Source organism: Nuphar pumila, chromosome 3, assembly GCF_984573655.1.
Source record: "Nuphar pumila chromosome 3, dmNupPumi1.hap1.1, whole genome shotgun sequence".
NCBI lineage: Eukaryota > Viridiplantae > Streptophyta > Magnoliopsida > Nymphaeales > Nymphaeaceae > Nuphar > Nuphar pumila.
The window spans coordinates 126,315,558-126,333,681 of NC_143251.1; the positions used below are offsets into that span (position 1 = coordinate 126,315,558).

Consider the following 18,124-nt stretch of genomic DNA (forward strand, 5'->3'; position numbering starts at 1 on the left):
CCCAATCAACTTCCCGGACCGACGATCCTGTATCCAATATTTATTTGATGAAAACTTGATATTACACCCATGATCCGATAGTTGAGAGACGAAAAACAAATTTAAATTCAATTTTAGGATAAATCTAACTTTAGGAATAAAAAAAACCTTATCTTTCAAAATCTCCAATTCCTTTTATTTCAAGAGAAGCCCCTTTTGCGGTAGAGACAAAAGAAGAAGAATTTTTTTTTTAGTATTTAGAAAGAGCAAAAACATTTGGATTCATGTGAAAGGATGCACCCGAGTCTAAGAGCCAAAGAGTCTTATCGAGAGAAGAGAAGGTGGTCATGGCGGCTCCGGAGATGGATCCCTTGACGAGAGGTTGAAGAGCTTCCATGATTTGATTTAGAGATAAAGTAGCATGGTTGAAAGTTAAAGGTCCTTCCTCCTTGATTGGTTGGAAAGTTGTAGACATAGCCACCATCCTTTTCCATTTAGGACATACCAGTTTAATGTGTCCCGATTCTTTGCAAAAGTAGCATATGATCTTACTATAATCTCTTCTTCCATAATGCCCACCATTTTTTCTTTCTCCTTAACTTTTATTGAAGTGAGGGGGTTTATATGTTTTGACATTATTCCCTGCTCTTGAGACGGCATAAGCACTCTCATCCACATCCTTAGAAGGAATGGCCATCACACTTGGATTGGTTTTATTCATCCCCAATCTAATTTCTTCTCCACTTAGTTTGGTAAGAACATCTTCCAATGGAGGAGAAGAAAACAAAGACAAAAGAGAGGACCTAGTTTGTTTGAATTCGGGTCTAAGCTCATTTAAGAAGTTAAAGAAGTGATCATCTTCTAATTGTTTGGCTCTTAATTCAATCGCCTCTCTACTCCATTTAGGTTCTTGGAGAGCAAGTTCATCCCAAATCGTGGATAACTCGACAAAGTATTCTCTAATGGTTATTTCACCTTATTGAAGAGTTAATGCCTTCTTTTGAAGATAATATTTATGGGACAAATCTCTTGAAGTATACATTCTTTCAAGATACTCTCATACTTGAAACACTTCCTTGAACTTCAAGATATTGACATTTATTTTCGTTTCAACGGAAGAGAAGAATCATGAAAGAATTTTGTAGTTCTTCACCTCTCGTTCTTCATGTTTTTTGTTGTATTCTTCAAAGGTTTTCTCTCTCTTCACCATCAAGAACTTTGATTTCACCCCTCTCAATAATGGTGATCTTAGGTTCGGGAATGGTTCCTTTGATGTATCCCCAAAGACCTTTCCCCCTTAATGTGAGCCTCCATATTCCCGGCCCAAACATGGTAGTTGAAGCCATTTAATTTAAAACCAAGTGAAAAATGAGACTCTTTTTCACCCATTAAAGAGGGAAGAGTAGAGAAAAAATATATACCACAAAGGGATTTTTAAATCTTACTTGACGTAAAAACCTTCCAAAATAATGGAAGAGAAGCCCCCATGCTTTTCACCAAGAAACCAAAGGCACGCTTTTCGAGGCACTTACAAATATGAAGAATCCCACAATCTTCAAACTTCAACCTTGCTTTGATACCATGTAAAAATATCTCAAAAAGAGATAAAGTGCACAACACCACAAGAGGTATGTGCACAAAGGCACAAGAATACTTTAGAACAAATGTACACAAAGGTACAATAGAGAAACACAAATGCATAAAGGCACATAAAAATAAAGAATCTTTATATGAGAAGTATGGAGAACATAAGCTCCATGGAGTAAAAAATACAAAGGGGGATCTCCCCTATTTATAAGAAGTAAGGAGCCTTGGAGGGGCTCCACTAGCTGTTGGAGCCCCTCCAACAGTTAGAATTCTAATCGTTGGACGAGCCCAACAGCTAGTGTTGAGCCCCCTCCAAGTTGACCTTAGTCAACAAAAATAAAATGAAAAAGAAAATGAAAAAGAAAAGAAAAAAGTAAAAAATATTACAACATATTCATAATTATGAATATGCGCAAAAGTGAAGAAATAACTATAATACCCTTATGGGTTTTACAAGAAGAACATATATTTACATATATCTAAAGACAGATACATATACATATATATAACATGTATATGTATCTCTCTTTAGATATATGTATATATATATATATATATATATATATATATATATATATATATATATATATATATATATATATATATATAAGAGATACATTTTAACACCTTTACCACAGTGCAATCTGCACAAAAACATAAAATAGAGAAGAGGTAGAAATAGAGAGAGATGCAGAATGACTGGGGCGGCAGAAGAACACAACCACTGAGTCCTAATCGTCACATATATAAAACAATTTACAATGAGACTATATTACATAAATGCCATTAATGAGAATAAAAATACACACACGTCAACAACATCGTGCGTATGGATCTGGATCCAGATCCATATGCATGCTCTATTTTAACAGCAGTTGTCGAACCACATAAGACCCTTTGAAGTCCACACAGATGCTTCAGACTTCGCCATCGGTGGAGTTATCATGCAGGAGGGACACCCGATTGCTTACGAGAGTCGAAAGCTGAAGGATGCGAAGAGGCGCTACACTGTGCCTCAAGACCTGGCGGCACTATCTTCTGGGTGCCCAGTTTGTTGTCAAGACAGACAATGTTGTCACAAGCTATTTTCAAACACAGAAGAAGCTGACGCCCAAGCAAGCTCAATGGCAAATGTTCCTAGCTAAGTTTGACTTTGCTTTAGAGTATAAGGTGGGGAAAACCATTGTTATTGCTGACGCCCTGAGTCGCAAGGCAGAACTGGCGGCTGCACGGATGAAGCTTTCTAAAGTTCACTTGGAGGGTGTGTTGCTGGATTGCATCCGTGAATGAATGCAATAGGACACAACGATGCAACACCTTGTCTCTCTGGTGCAAGCAAGAAAGACTCAACAATTCTAGTTACGGGACGACCTCCTCGTGACAAAAGGAGGACGCGTCTTCATACCGTGGTGGAGAAACCTTTACCACAAATTGCTTAAGGAGTGCCATGATACATTATGGGTCGATCATCCAGGTCAAGAGCGGACCTTAGTACTCCTTAAGCGCAACTACAATTGGATGCAGATGAGAGACGATGTGGAGGGGTACGTGCAAACATGCCTCTTCTACTAGCAAAACAAGAGGACCAACCAGAAAACTGTCACCCTCTTTGAGCCTCTACTTATTCCAGAACATCCTTGGGAGAGCATTTTCATGGACTTCATTGTTATTATGCCAAAGGTAGATGGCTTTAGCTCCATCCTGATGGTGGTGGATCATTTCTCTAAATATGTCACATTCATCCTAGCTTATAAAGAGTGCTCTACAAAGAAGACTGCAGAGCTGTTCGTCAAGCATGTTGTGAAGCACTGGGGTATACCAAGAAACATTATAAGGGTTTGTGATGCTTGTTTCACGGGCAAATTCTGGTGTGAAGTGTTTCGGCTACTCGACTCCGATCTGCTACTTTCAACAAGTTTTCACCCACAGACCGATGGGCAGACAGAGCGCATCAGCAGACTGTTGGAGCAGTACCTCAGGCACTTTGTTAGTGCAAATCAGAAAGATTAGGTGAAGCTCCTAGACATGGCCTAATTCAGATATAATCTTTAGAAAAGTGATTCTTCAAGCCACAACCCATTCAAGATAGCTACGGGATAGCAATTGTTGACCCCGCATACTCTAGCCGTACATGAGAATAGAAGGCCATCCTTTACCTATCAATTTGTTCGAGACTGGCACGGGCAAACCAAGCTGGTGAATGCGTTTTTGCATAAGGCAACTAAGAGAATGAAAAAGTGGGCGAGCAAGCGTCGTCGGCCTTCCAAGTTTCGTGTTGGGGATCAAGTGTTGGTGAAGCTTTACTCGGATCACACAGGCATATTCCATAGATGATACCACAAACTGATCAGAAAGTACGAGGGACCATTCACCACCACCAAGAAAGTGGGCAAACTAGCGTACAAGCTGGACCAGCCCCCAGACTTCAAGGTGCACCCGATGTTTCACGTGTGCAACCTGAAATCGTTCTATGCGGATGAGGGGGATCCATAATGTACCGTGTCACAATGCGATCTTATCCTACAGAGGGCCCTAGCAGCACAATAGGTCGAGAAGCGTTTCAGCAAAATCCTTCGCCACAAGGTCAACTACTTGGGCGAAGTGAAGAAGTATTTTGTGCAGTGGGAGGAGACAACAGAACTGACATAAGAGCCAATATTCTGGATGAAGAGCCGCTATCCAGATGAAGTCAGGGCCTACCATGAAACAGATGGCGCTGAAGGCGGTGCATGATTTAAAGGGGAAAGCATGTTCTTCTGTGATCTACTTTGTACAGTTGTGTCTAGAGTCTGTTTTTCTTTGGTTGAGTCTTAATGTAAGTGTTGAGTCACTTGTAACTTTCTTTGGGCCATCCTTGCACTTTGGTTCAGGTTGATCAGTACCCTGAAGGGTTAGCCCGTAAATCTGAACTATAATGAGCCTGTAGGCAAAATTGTGAATGAATGCAAATGCGTTGAGCTTTCTTTTGTTCACCCTCGTTGTGATTACTTTCAAGTGATTGCAATTTCTCTCCCTCTCTCTTCTTTCGCTCTCTTGCACTCTGAATTATCTAAGCTTCCGCAAGCGGCAAGCCAGTGATCGGAAGGCTTGCAGCGGTAAGGAAGGACCGTCGCGCCACACTTGCCTATTGAAGAAATAAGCCTTTAACAGATCCTGTATGGTTGTGAAGTCACATGATGGTCACTGGCAAAAAATAATCAGAAACAAAACGATGCCCCAAATTTCTTGAAAATGAAGACAATGAGTAGAAAATAGAAAATTGCCTCCTTACCAGAAATAAGCATGTGGTATCAAAAACTTTTTGGCCTTCTTGCATATGCTGGTCACCTTATGATTGTAGCGGTCATATATTTTGAACAGAGCAAATTATCAATAATTGTCATCATATATCAAAAAGAATAAAAAATAACATTTCAATAAATTTATTCTTGGAGATATCTTCCAAGATACTTGCACCACAATCTTATTTCCCTCAAAAAAAGGAAACACACTCTTGTATCATGACAGACTTTGAATGATATATCCTTGTAACATTGGAAAACTATCATTCACACAGGCATTCATGGAGCACATTTTGTAGATCTATTCTAGTATGTTTATGTCCGCCAAACAATATTGTACTTAAGATGGCAATTCATGTCCTAAACAGTGCAGTTGCAGTGTGTACCATCAGCAATGATTCCCCTTGCGATATCAATTTCATTCATTCATCAGACAGCCTGCTGCATCTTTTACCTATAATTGCAATGTAAAAAGAAGAGTGTCAGTTGGACTTCTGCACATGATAAAACAAATCATATCCTAGTCCTTCAGCAAAGACTTGGAGTGTCTTTACCTTTATAATCAACTGCATGCCTGAATTGGTCTTGCATGAGTAAGACTAATTGCAGTATGACGCACAGGTGTTTCACATTTTGATAGTGGCATAACTGTTTCAAAGGCTTCAACAAGCAGTGCAACTTTCTTCTTTTGAGTGGCAGCTAACCTGCTTACTGTCTGCCTGAGTGCATAATCCATCATCCATTCTTCTGCATTTTTCCTTTCATCCATCATCTGATGCCTCAGATCAACCTTCTCTCTCTCTGGGTCAGGCTTAATGGGCAGAAAGCGTGGTCCTCTTGGGTTGAACTTCCTTGCTTCATTCATGCCTTCGCGCCTGGCATTTCTTATTAGTTTTGTATCACTGCAACTTCTGGTTAGACGTAGAACCACACCTGTTTCAGGCATCATGAGTTTTTCTCCTTTAATCATGCTATCAATTTCATCTTTCCCTTCAAAGTTGGTTATTTCTTCAAGACTGCTTCTTCTGGCCAAAACTGGGCTGGAGTTCTTCTCAATGTTGAATATATCTTTATCTTTAGTGGTGCGCTTGGTCCTAGCTCCAAGAGAAGGTTCTTCCACATCTTGATGTGAATCACCTTTGATTTTCATTTTAGCATCTTTTGCAGAACTATCTTGAACAGAAGATTGCATTTCCCTTCTTTCACTGCATTCTTCTGAAGAAATATAACTTGCATTATGACTATCTGAATGTCTGGTTTCATCCTCTTCCTGGAAAACTTGAATTTCATCTATTTTGCAGTCACAGTTCTCTTCACCAGATGTAGGGCTGATGCATTCATCTCGAGTAGTTTGGCCATTCATGACATCCTGAAAATCTTTATCGTTTTCCTTTCTGGCATCATATTTGAGAAATTCAGTATCTTTCTTCATATGGTTATCATCCTCTCTGACTGTTTCTTCCTTCCCAAAAGCCAACTGAAGAGAGCCATGGATTTGGCTTTCAAGAATATCACTTGGTTCATTTATTTTATTCTGGACCTCCTCAATAATTTTCGGCAATGCTGAGTCTGAGTTAGGACCACATGCAACCATGCCCTGCTTTGCTACAACTACAAGAATATCTTGAGTCATATCTGATGTTCCCTCTTCCAGTGTTTGCACATTCAGACAAGCTTGGCCATCAGGTGCAGCTTCAACTTCTCGCACATCACCCAAATTTTCTTCTCTGTCATGGTTATCATTTGATTCATAACTTTCGTTACCATATGCAAGTGGTACATCTCCAAATAAGCCATTATCTCGCTTGGGAATTTCATCCTTGTCATCCACGTGCTCCAGCTCTGTTGGACTGAGGTCTATAAACCCATTGATTTCAGTATGAACTTCTTCCTTAGTAATATTGATTTCACCACTTGGAGCAGCAGGGATATCAACCACTAAGTTTTCACAGAGATCATTGGACTCTTCTGCTGAACCATCAGTTTTGTCACAGTGGTCAAGTGGTATTTCCATGTCAAAGGAGATACTATCTTCTTCATGGGGGACTGCTGCATCCGTCAATGTGGTATCCAAAGTTGTGCTTGCCAGTTCAGAATCATCGTCAAGGACTGCGGTATGAGGATTGCCATCATTGGTAGATGCTTCTTCTTTAATTATACAGATTTTGGCACTCAGAGCAGCAGGGATGTCATCCTCAAAGTTTTCAGAGGGATCATTGGATTCTTCTGCTGGAGAACTATCAGTTTTGTCACAGTGGTCAAGGACTGCTGCATCCATGAATGTGATATCCAAAGTTGTGATTGCCAGATCATACTCATTATGAACTATGATACGAGGATTGCCATCATTGGTAGATGCTTCTTCCTTTGTTGTATTGATTTCATCAGTCGGAGCAGCAGGAATGTCAACCTTTAAGTTTTCGGAGAGGTCATTAGAATCCTCTGCTAGAGAACTATTGGTTTTGTCATAGTGGTCAAGTGATATTTCAGTGTCGAAGGAGATGTTATCTTCTTTATCTGGGACTGGTGCATCCATGAATGCGATATCCAAAGCTGTGCTTGCCAGATCAGACTCATCATCAAGAACTGCAGTATGAGGATTGACATCATTGATAGATGCTTCTTCATTGGTAATATTGATTTCATCACTAGGAGCAGCTGGAAAATCAACCTCTAAGCTTTCAGAGAGATCATTGGAATCTTCTGCAGGAGAACTATCAGTTTTGTCACAGTGGTCAAGTGGTATTTCAGTGCTGAAGGAGATAATATCTTCTTTCTGCGGGACTCCTTCATCCATGAATGTCATATTCAAAGTTATGCTTGTCAGATCAGACTCGTCAACAAGAACTACAGTACAAGAATTGCCATCATTGATAGATGGTTCATGATTCTCAATATCTGTATTGGAGGATTCAGAAACCAGTTCATTTTCATCTGATTCACTTTCAACACAAATTATGGAAGTCATGGCAGTTTTATCTGCTTGAAGAGAACTGCTATTCGCATTCAAAGGCTGGTTCTCTTCTTCCCTATTGCCATCAATGTCTTGAGGAGCTCCTAATGAAGCATTTGAAACTTCTGCATCTGCAAAGAAGAAATCAATACTCCGAACTCGTGGGTCATGATTATTGTCACCATCATCAAGGCTAAGTTCACAGTATGAACCGTTGGCTAAAATCTCTGATTCATCTAAGCAATCTTCCTCTGTTTCTGTATCAGTTCTGTGACCACATCCAGATGGTACTTTTTCGTATGAAACAATTGATGGTTCACAGAAAACCTTCAGATCAGTTTCTTCATTGCTTGATTGAGGAACATCTAAAGGGCTGTGTTCCATAATTCCACACTTTTCAGATCCCTCATAGTCTGTAATATCAGGTATCGACTTCGCAAATATCTCTACAAAGAATTCATCACTCCAGTCTCTCATCAGCAATCCACTCTGTTCTTCATCCCAACTGCTTAGCGACCTTGGTGAGCTTACCATACCTGCCTCTGATATCAGATCAGGCACCAAATTATGCCCTGTATCAATTTTCTTCTTCCCTTTTGTGGCATGCTTAATTCTACATGGTGTGATTCCTTTCATCTTTATACACTTTTGGGCCTTAAGAGAGCGCCTCCTTGCCGACAAGAAGCGCTTTAATGGAGGCAAAGGTTTATGAAAATGGCCATTGAGGGAGCAGTAAGTATACGGGCAGACCTTCATGACTGAGGTTCCTTCAGATTCTGTGCCTCCAGGATGAAGGCCTACATAGTCAGGGAACTTTAAATCCTTCAAAGTGGAAGAGCAAGTTGCTCTGGAGATGTCTTGCGCCAAATATAGTGGAACCCCAGTTGCCTTCATAGAAGGCTTTCTGGGTTTCAAGCTAGAGGACCTTGCCAATGATTTCAAATCTTTTGTCCCTGTTTTTGAGTGATTCCCATGCATGCTAGTTTTCTTAAGAGCATAATTCAAAAGTGTAGGACTCTGATTTCTATTACTAGATTGTACATGGGTGCTTACCTGCAACCTCTCCTTCCTCTTATCTGAACTGCTTGTGGGCTTCATGTAGTTTGGTGATTTGTTGTTGTTCACCTTCTGCACAGGGTTCTTCTTCTGTGACTGGTTGGTTCCATCTTTTCCTTGTTTTGTAGGTGATCCAGTGCCACCCAAGTTTGCAATTTTCAGTGATCGAGATCTTTTCAATTTCTTTTTCAGCTCCCCACCTCCCTTGATGGGTTGAGAAGGCTGGGCAATCATCTCCTGATAAAGAGAAGGCTTCCCAGCCGCTTGTCTCCCTGATTTGATGCACTTCTTCATTTCTGCTCCGATTCCAACCTTGTTTTCAGGTTTCTACTGCACCATGCTGTAAGAAACCTTGGATGGTGCAGATCAAATGATAAAATATGGGTTGGAATCTGAGAATGGCTTGTGTTGGTGGTTATGGTGGTGTTGCCGTTTTCTTCACGTGGTTGTTCAATGGAAAGAAGGAAGAGGAAGGAAAGGGAGGTCCTTGGGCGGGGGTTAGATGGAAAGGAAGGCGGAAACAGGATTGGAATAAGACCCTCAACAACTAAGAGATTCTATTGCTGACTTTCTTGCTACAATGGTCTTTCAGTTGACAATGTACTTTTTTAGTATTTTCTTGATAAAAAAATCTTCGTTTGGCAGCCCAATTTGAAAAGTCAGTTGAGATAATAAAGTTGTGATACGGCGGATATGACATGCACTAATAATTGAAGGGACGCGTTCCTTGTGATCTTCTTGTGCCAGTTTTGCATTGATGGGTTTTGGTATCGCCATATATATATATATATATATATATATATATATATATATATATATATATATATATATATATATATATATATATATATATATATATATATATATATATATATATATTAGGCCTTCTTGTTTCATCTCATTAGGTTCCGTCGTTTAAAATGTCCAATGATAAATCTGAACCATTAGAGGTGTTTAGTATGCTTTATCTAGTGGAAATATACTCAAAAAATGTATTTTTATGAGCCGAAAAATTTGATGCCTTCGTAGCCATTGATTTTGGATCACCAGAAAAATTTGTATACAGGTCAGATTCCGGTGACCCAAAAGCCGGTTTCCACTAAACAAAACCTATAGATCACATCTACTTGTCAGATGTGAAAAAAAACAAAAACTACACTTTTATAAGGGCCGTAGCTTTATATGCTCTACCATTTTGCTTCTGTTGTGTTGAAAACTGGTGAAGTAAATGCCTCTTAAAGGGTGTGATGCCTTTTACCCATATTCAATCTTATCACTGCCTATAAGGTTAACTTGAAACAATTCACTCCTTGACTTGCATCCTTCGGACATTAAATTTAACATGGTCCATTCCATTTTTTAGAAATGTACTTTAAACATTTGATTTTCTAAAATAAAAGTTCGAGGCATTGTAGACTGTGAAATTTGTAGCTTTTAGAAAATATGCTTATACAATATTATTGAACTTTCTAAAACATGTTTTTGACTAAACAAACTATATAAAACATATTCTTAGGGCTTGATTTACAAAAAGAGCAAGAAAATGTGAAGAGATGGGTGGTTTCTAACGAGAGAGAGAGAGAGAGAGAGACCTTGAATCTAGATGGTCTATAAATTAGATGGCTCATGACAGCTCAAGTATATCTATATTTTTTAATTATTATAGATGACAGCTCATGTTGTGGCCTAAATTATGAAACAAACTATTCTTTGATGACACACCAAGACATCTGGTCACCGTAGTGACAAACGTTTTTTCCAGCAAAAATCTCGTTTTTAAAAAACTCGTGAGAAACTGACATTTTTTTCATAAATCTTGCATTTTTTGGCAAAATCTTGGCAATAAAAAATTAAATTTTAAAATATAAAAAAATATTTTTATAAGAAAATATTAATAAATTTTATTTAAAAATAAAATTACACACTTTTTTCTAGATAAATAGCCTTTTAAAACATAAATATTATGTTTTTTCATAAATGTCATGATATTTTGAAAATCTCACAAGAAATTACCGTTTTAAACTTCCAGGCAATTTCTCATGATATCATCGCAAGATTTTTCATAAAATCTTACAATATTTGTCACTATCCTGGTCACTCAATTTCATCTACCGTTTGTTGAGTCCGTTTCTCATGCAATAGATCAATATGCCGTCTTACTTTGCAGCCAGCGTGCCCATCAAATTTACCCTTATGGTTCACTTGCGCTTTGATCTGACGATCGTACAGGTACGGTACCCATCAACCGAGTCAAGGCCAATCTTGTGAATTTTGTCGGGAAATTCGGCAATTAAATAAAAAAAGAAAAGAAAAACTCGATGGGCTTACACCTTTGCCTCTAAGGAGTTTCTGACTTGCACCATAAAATTTGAACTTAGAAGGCCCGCTTAGGGGACTAAGCTCGATCCCACTAGGCCCCACACGTCTGCCATGACTTAGTCAAGCCTTTTTAAGAGGCCTAAACTTGGTCTAAAAGGGGGCTATCTTTAGGTCCTCATTGAAAAGAGAAGAGCAATATTGCAGAAAAGAAGATGGCTTAGAGTAAGGATGATAATTTTTTTTCAAGTCATGAGCAAGAGACAAGGAACCGGTCTGTGGGTCGGCAATAATGATAAAGGGAAACGCGTTTTCATAATAACTTTTTTTAATGGCCAGCTGAAACGCGTTTTCAAAACCCTTTCAAGTGCACCAGAGACGTTTGGTGTAGTGGGATGGAAGCCTAGGCAGACAGTCTAGGTTCAAATCCCCATAGGCTCTTCTTACCTCTTGCACAAGCCAAAGCCAGGTGACTCTTTAGAGGCAAGGGTATGCTCACAGAGTTTTACGCTGTCAAGACAGTGATTATAAGCAAAACGGTTAGGTCTCAGATCCTTGGGGGTGGTTTCTATGGCAAACAAAGAAAGCCCTTTGCCTTCCTCTGGACCCCCCTCTCCCTCTGCCTTTCTTTACTATCACGGCCATTTTGAACTATTTCTTTGCTAGAATATAGGTCCTACAACTACTCATTGTTATTCTAGTTGGTAGTCGTTAGGGGAGAGGAGGTTGAGCATTTCTCTCGTTTGGACGTTCGTCTGTATACTTGGAAAAATCACATTACAGATCAGCATAGCCATAATTATTGGAAGCTCATCGCTATATGAAAAAGCTAGTTTCCTCCTAAATGGAAAACTCCCTACTTTCCCCAAAGAAGAGAAAGCTTTGGGAAAATTGCTTCCCAAATATGAGAAGCTTGTTTCTCTTTTAGTGGGAAGTGTTGACAGTAAGAATACTACAAGTCACGATAAGCATGGGCACGATAATGAAGATCACGATAATATCGGGCATGATAACGACAACGGTATGAGTCCAAGAAATGATAAACTCGGTAAAACCGAGTTTGGTAAGAGTCCAAGAAATGATAAACTCTATAGATAAAACAGAGTTTATCCCTCTTAATGAAGATCGGCTCATCCAAAATCAGCCTCCATCAAATGAGACTCTAACTGACGGATACAATAATGGCAAATGTGAAGCTAATACCGTTGAGACCAAGATTATCGTTCCATCCCAAGTTCACGATAATGTCAAATGTAAGACTAATAAGTAAAGTCGATAGACAATGTAATGTTACTAGCTTCTTGTCACCTCCCACTTGCTTTCCCCTCAGTTCTTATGTTTTTCATATTAAAAAATAATAAATTTCTTATAACAAACTAGTGTACTCATTTTATATTGTTTTATACTTTTCTATTGTTTTTCACATCATTTCTTATTTGCTTCTACTTGTGCCTCATAGTGATTCCTGTGTGTGTTCTTTTTGTTTCTCTCTTACATGGAGCAATCCCAATTAGGAAAAAGTGTGTTTTTACATGAATTCCTTGATAAAACCAAACAATAATACAAGAATTATCAGAGAAAATGAAAGAGCACACCCCTAAAGAGAATCTAGATATCCCGAACCAATTCTTCAGAATGGGGCATCAGCAGTGCGGAGCTCTATTGAGTGGAAAATGCATTGATTGTAGGAACGCACAGTGTGCGTTGGCTTGATCGGTGACGTGCAGTGGTAGCATGATATGCGATAGGCAACAATATCGTCGTTAGTACATCGTTGTGTGGTGGCACAAACGTAGAGCGTTGTTTGGTTAAGCAGTGCTAGTGGATCAGAGGATTTTGCCTTTGGAGATTTGGTTAAGGACCTCTCAGTTTGCAGAAATTTCTCACACGTAGCGGTTGGATGCATGGGGGTGCATGTAGGTTAGGGCTAATTCCCCCAAGGATCATATTAGGTGATTCCAACCGAGTATAGTGACTCGGGGCTAGGCGAGAGAATGCCTAGGCACCGACGAATAAGTTTGGGTGGTGCTCTTCACTATGGTGCGTAATCATCAACTAGTCTTCGGACTGGAGACCACATGATCTTTTTCCTTCAGTAACGAGGTTTTACTGTGGCATGCACATGGAGTCTCAATACCCTTCATGGCACGTAAGCCTAAGGCAAATTTATGCCCCTTTCGAAAGTGATAACTAATATGGGACGACTATGCACTAAGCGATGTGGACTATATAGAATACGCATTTAAAAATGCACTTGATCAGCTGCACACGAGGTGGTACGCAGGGCCAATGAAAATGATTAAGCACATGAAAAAGTGTTGATACGCAGCCTTTGGCCATTAGGCTGGTCAGGTTGGACAGTCTAGCGCATTGCGGGTTATGCGGAGCATTTTATGCCTATGACGAATGAGTTGCAAGTGAGTGACTAGAAGGTTTGCAACGGTAAGGAAGGACCGTCACACCACACTAACTTATTGAAGAAATAGGCTCGTGACAAATTACCATCAGAGTAGAAAGATTCACGGAGACCTTGTTCATTGTGTGCGACACTGAAGATGACAAAGATGGTTTATCTTGGTTACACAAATTTATGAAGTTGACATATTATTGACCGAACACAGAAGCAGAATTGTATGGGACATCTTGACCATGGTAAGAAGTATAAGGTTGCTATTCAGTTGGTTAAAAGAACGTTGATAAGCCAAAGATTCTTATCAGTTGTGTGTTAGGCTCGCAGGTATAATGTGATGTTTGCCTTGTGCATATAGAGAATGCACGTTGGATTCGACTGGATGGTTTTGCACCTTTAGGTATGAGAGACTTAACTAAACTTCTATATTCTCTCCAAAGATTATGGGTTAGTGGAGTACCCATGTTGAGCAAAATACTTATTATTTTAGTCCCTTGAGTTGGCAGTTCCTCTGTGGATTGCGTGTGCAGAAAAAGTTGTTATTCATGAGTCATCGGTTTGGTTCCTGCAAGAATATTTCGCTGACTCTAGGAGAGAGTTACAGAGTGATGGCTCTAGATGAGAGTTGCAGCGTTGGGCCAAGGTGCCCTTATGAGGACGAGTGCCCAAAAAGGTATTTTGAATTATCGCTTTGGGATGATACATGAGTAGGTGTCTCCTACTTGAGGACCAGCTTAGACTGTTAGAAAATCGCAAGTTGGCGCTTAAGGGAGTTGATATTTTTATGGCATGCATTGGTGGTCATCTTTCTCTATGAGAACCACGAACAAGTTTGTCGTGTCGGCGAGGATGACCCGCTTGTATATGAGACTATACTACAGTCTCACGAGCAAAGAATGCTCAATATTGATAAAACAAAAGTTCATTGTCTAAGTGATCGAAAGCGCGTTAAAGAATGAGACTTGGCATGTTAAAGGTTGCATCAATAGTGGATGGAAACCAGAACAAGTTGAGTAAGGTGAAGAAAAAGAGTAAACCAAAGATAATTACAAAGGAAAACTGACATATCAGTTGAGACTGTGTTCTTACTTGCACCGACATTATCGAGGACGACAATAGTTTGGGTGGAGAAGAATGTCTTAGACTGATCATTCAGAATGGGGCATGTGCAGTGCAGAGCTCTACTGGGTGGAAAATGCATCGACTGCAGGAACACGAGTGCGTATTGGCTTGATATGTGATGTGCGGTGGTAGCATGACACAGGATAGACAATGGTAGCATCATTAGTGCATCATTGTTTGGCGGCACAAACGTGGAGCGTTGTTTGGTTAAGCAGTGCCAGCGGATCAGAGGATGTTGTCTTTAGAGATTTGGTTAAGGACTTCTTAGATTGCAGAAATTTCCCACACGTAGCGGTTGGACGCATGGGAGTGCATGTGAGTTAGGGCTAATTCCTCCAGAGATCACATTAGGTGATTCCAATCGAGTATGGTGACTCAGAGCTAGATGAGAGAATGCCTAGGCACCGACGAATGAGTTTGGGTGGTGCTTTTTGCTATGGTGTCATCAACTGGTCTTCGGACTGGGGGCCGCAAGGTCTTGTTCCTTCAGTGGCAAGGTTTTGCTGTGGCGTGAGCATGAAGTTGCAATACGTTTCATGGCACGTAAAGCTAAAGCAAGTTTGTGTCGCTTTCAAAAGTGATATCTGGTATGAGACGACTATGCACTAAGCGGCATGGACTATATAGAATACACATTTAAAAATATGTTTGATCAGCTTCTACTAGGCAGCTGAGCACGAGGTGGTACGCAAGGCCAATGAAAATGATTAAGCACATGGAAAAGTATTGGTGCGCGGCCTTTGGCCGTTAGGCTGGCTAAGTTGGGCGGTCTGGCGCATCGCAGGTTTGTAAAGAATTCTATGTCCGTGACGAATGAGTTGCAAGTAAGTGATAGTAAGACTTGCAGTGGTAAGAAAGGACCGTCACACTGCACTTGCTTATTGAAGAAATATGCCCATGACACTAGAGATTGTGATTTCCCTTTCTTGATATTTCTCTGGATTGAAAATTCTCCTTTTCATGAGAATTACCATGAAAGTATCCAAACGAACACCAGCGGGAAAGGTCCAATTTCCATGTTATAATGGACTTCCATAGAAAGAAATCTAGTCATCATCTAGAATTAAAACAATGCTTACTTTCAATTTATTAATATTTTGGAGGTTAGTATTTTGAATAAAAAATATTTTTATTTAATTTATTAATATTTTGGAGAAGTCTGAATCGTTGGTTGCCATTGAGATGTGACACGTAGAACACAAGCATATGGGATATTACGTCACGGTAAATTGATCAAACCCAGTAGGTCCGGATCGAGGCCTACTTGGTGGGACCAATATGTTTTCTAATAGAGGTCTTAGAAGCTTATAAAAACTTCATAAGATTGTTTGAGAATCACAAATTTAAAACTTTATGAGAAGCTTGTTTTTTTTCAAGGATTTAACTTTCTTGATGTTGGAAATAAACTTTTAATGTCATAAAATTGTATGATTATCTTTAAACATTTTTATTATAAAACTTACATGTGATAGAAACTTTGCTTGAAAAAACTATATTTAAGTAAAAATATACTCTTATATAATTTCTTATATCACCTTAATGTTTGCATCTTGCTTTCTCTTATGCTGCTTAAACACTTCAAGCTTCAAATTTTATAAAAGACACTTATCACATCAAGCTTTGTGTAACACTTCTCGCTAGGGATGGTAGTGGACCGGGGAAAACACCCACACCCCCACCTCGCCTTGTTTTAAGCGGGGATGGAGGACATAAAACGAGGATGGAGGATTTCACTACAAGAATTTTGTGGATTAGCGACGGACGTTATCCATCGCTAATCCGCCGCTAATTCTTTTGTTAAAACTGTTAGCGATGGATAGCGTCCATTGCAATTCCATGGTCGCTAATTAGCGATAGAAAAGATTTATCGCTACTTTCGTCACTAATTTGCAAGGTATTAGTGAATGCCATATTTTGTCGCTAAATAATGACTGATTTTGTTTTTGCGATAGATATAAATCTGTCGCTAAAATTTACTGAGGGATAATATCTGTCGCTAAATTGCGTCGCTATTTTGTGCCTGAATTTTTGCTGAATTTTAGTGACAGATACATATCCGTTGCAAAATTTTAAAAAAAAGTAAAAAAATTTGAGGCGCATGTACAAAGCACAACAACCTGAGGCGTGCCAGATCACCCAATTTTCTCATGCTTTAACAGTTCTTTTTTGCTTCTTGGCAACCTTCAACTTTCTCTGTTTCTGACCATCATTGGAAAACCCCATTGAAATACACACACACACACACACACACACACACACACACACACATATATATATATATATATATATATATATATATATATATATATATAGAGAGAGAGAGAGAGAGAGAGAGAGAGAGAGAAAGAGAGAGAGAGAGAGATTTGTAATGTGTTATCTCTGAGGGTGAAATGAGTGGTGTGGATGGAGGAAGAGGGCGAGGAAGACGATATCGTCTCCTGGTCGAGGGACGCCACGGAGGGCAAGGATGAGCTTGGGGCTCTCCCATCCTTCAAGTCCCTGCTCGACGACGACTGCTACATCTAGAGCATTGTCACCCACCACGATGAAGCCAAGGACCTCTCCCCTTCCTCAAATCAGGCCCACCACGCCACCCTCCTTCACACCATCGACTCCTCCTCCTCCTCCTCTTGCTCCCCTTCCTCCATCTTCAACCTCGACCCCTCCTTCCTCCCGTAGAAACTCTGCCTTTCTTCCCTCCTCAACGTTGTTTCCTCCAACCCATTCGACGTCGGCATTGATCTCGGCTGCCACGGCGGGTTCTTGGCCTCCTTGCAGGGAAACCTTAACCTCAATCCGACCGTCGATGCGAGCGATCACCTGGGCTCGATGATCCTCGACAGCAGATTCGGTGCCCTAAAGGGGGAGGAGAAAAGAGAGAGATTGTGCCCTAAATGGGCCTTTTTATATCGCAAATTAGCGACAAAAAATTTTTGTTGCAAAATCCGTTGCTACTGAGCGACGATTTAGAAAAAAAATTTATCGCGACATCGGTCGTTACTTTGGACAGATTAGTGAAAAAAAATCATCGCTAATTTGTGCCTAATTTGCGATAGATTTTGAGACAGGATTTTTTCATCGCTAAACAGATTTTGAGATAGGATTTTTTCGTCACTAATTCTGTAACTAATTTCAATTTTACGGACGACTAGTTTTCTCTAGCTAATCCGTCGCAAATTTGCGATGGATTATTTTCATTGCAAATTTCTATTGCTAATTAGCATTTTTCTTGCAGTGTATGAAACAGGGATGGAGGCGGGGATGAAGGATAAAATCAAAACAGGTGCGAGGATGGAGGGCAAAATTTTGAGACCAGGCGGGGGTGGAGACCTTGTCCCCCGCCCTGATCCACTGCCATCCCTACTTCTCGCATCTCCTATTTTGGTAGCCATGGTTTTTATTATATTAATATAGATAATT

The 18,124-nt window shown here is 39.9% G+C and overlaps 1 protein-coding gene across 1 annotated transcript; it reads right to left on the bottom strand.

The window, feature by feature from the left end:
* Positions 1-4,965: 4,965 nt before the first annotated feature.
* Positions 4,966-9,385, bottom strand: LOC149843673 (uncharacterized). Its single transcript, XM_090000007.1, has 2 exons — positions 5,402-9,385; positions 4,966-5,301 (listed from the first exon to the last, which is right to left on the bottom strand). The coding sequence occupies exon 1, from the start codon at positions 9,148-9,150 to the stop codon at positions 5,410-5,412; it is 3,741 nt and encodes a 1,246-aa protein (XP_089856133.1). The 5' UTR covers positions 9,151-9,385; the 3' UTR covers positions 4,966-5,301; positions 5,402-5,409.
* Positions 9,386-18,124: the final 8,739 nt, after the last annotated feature.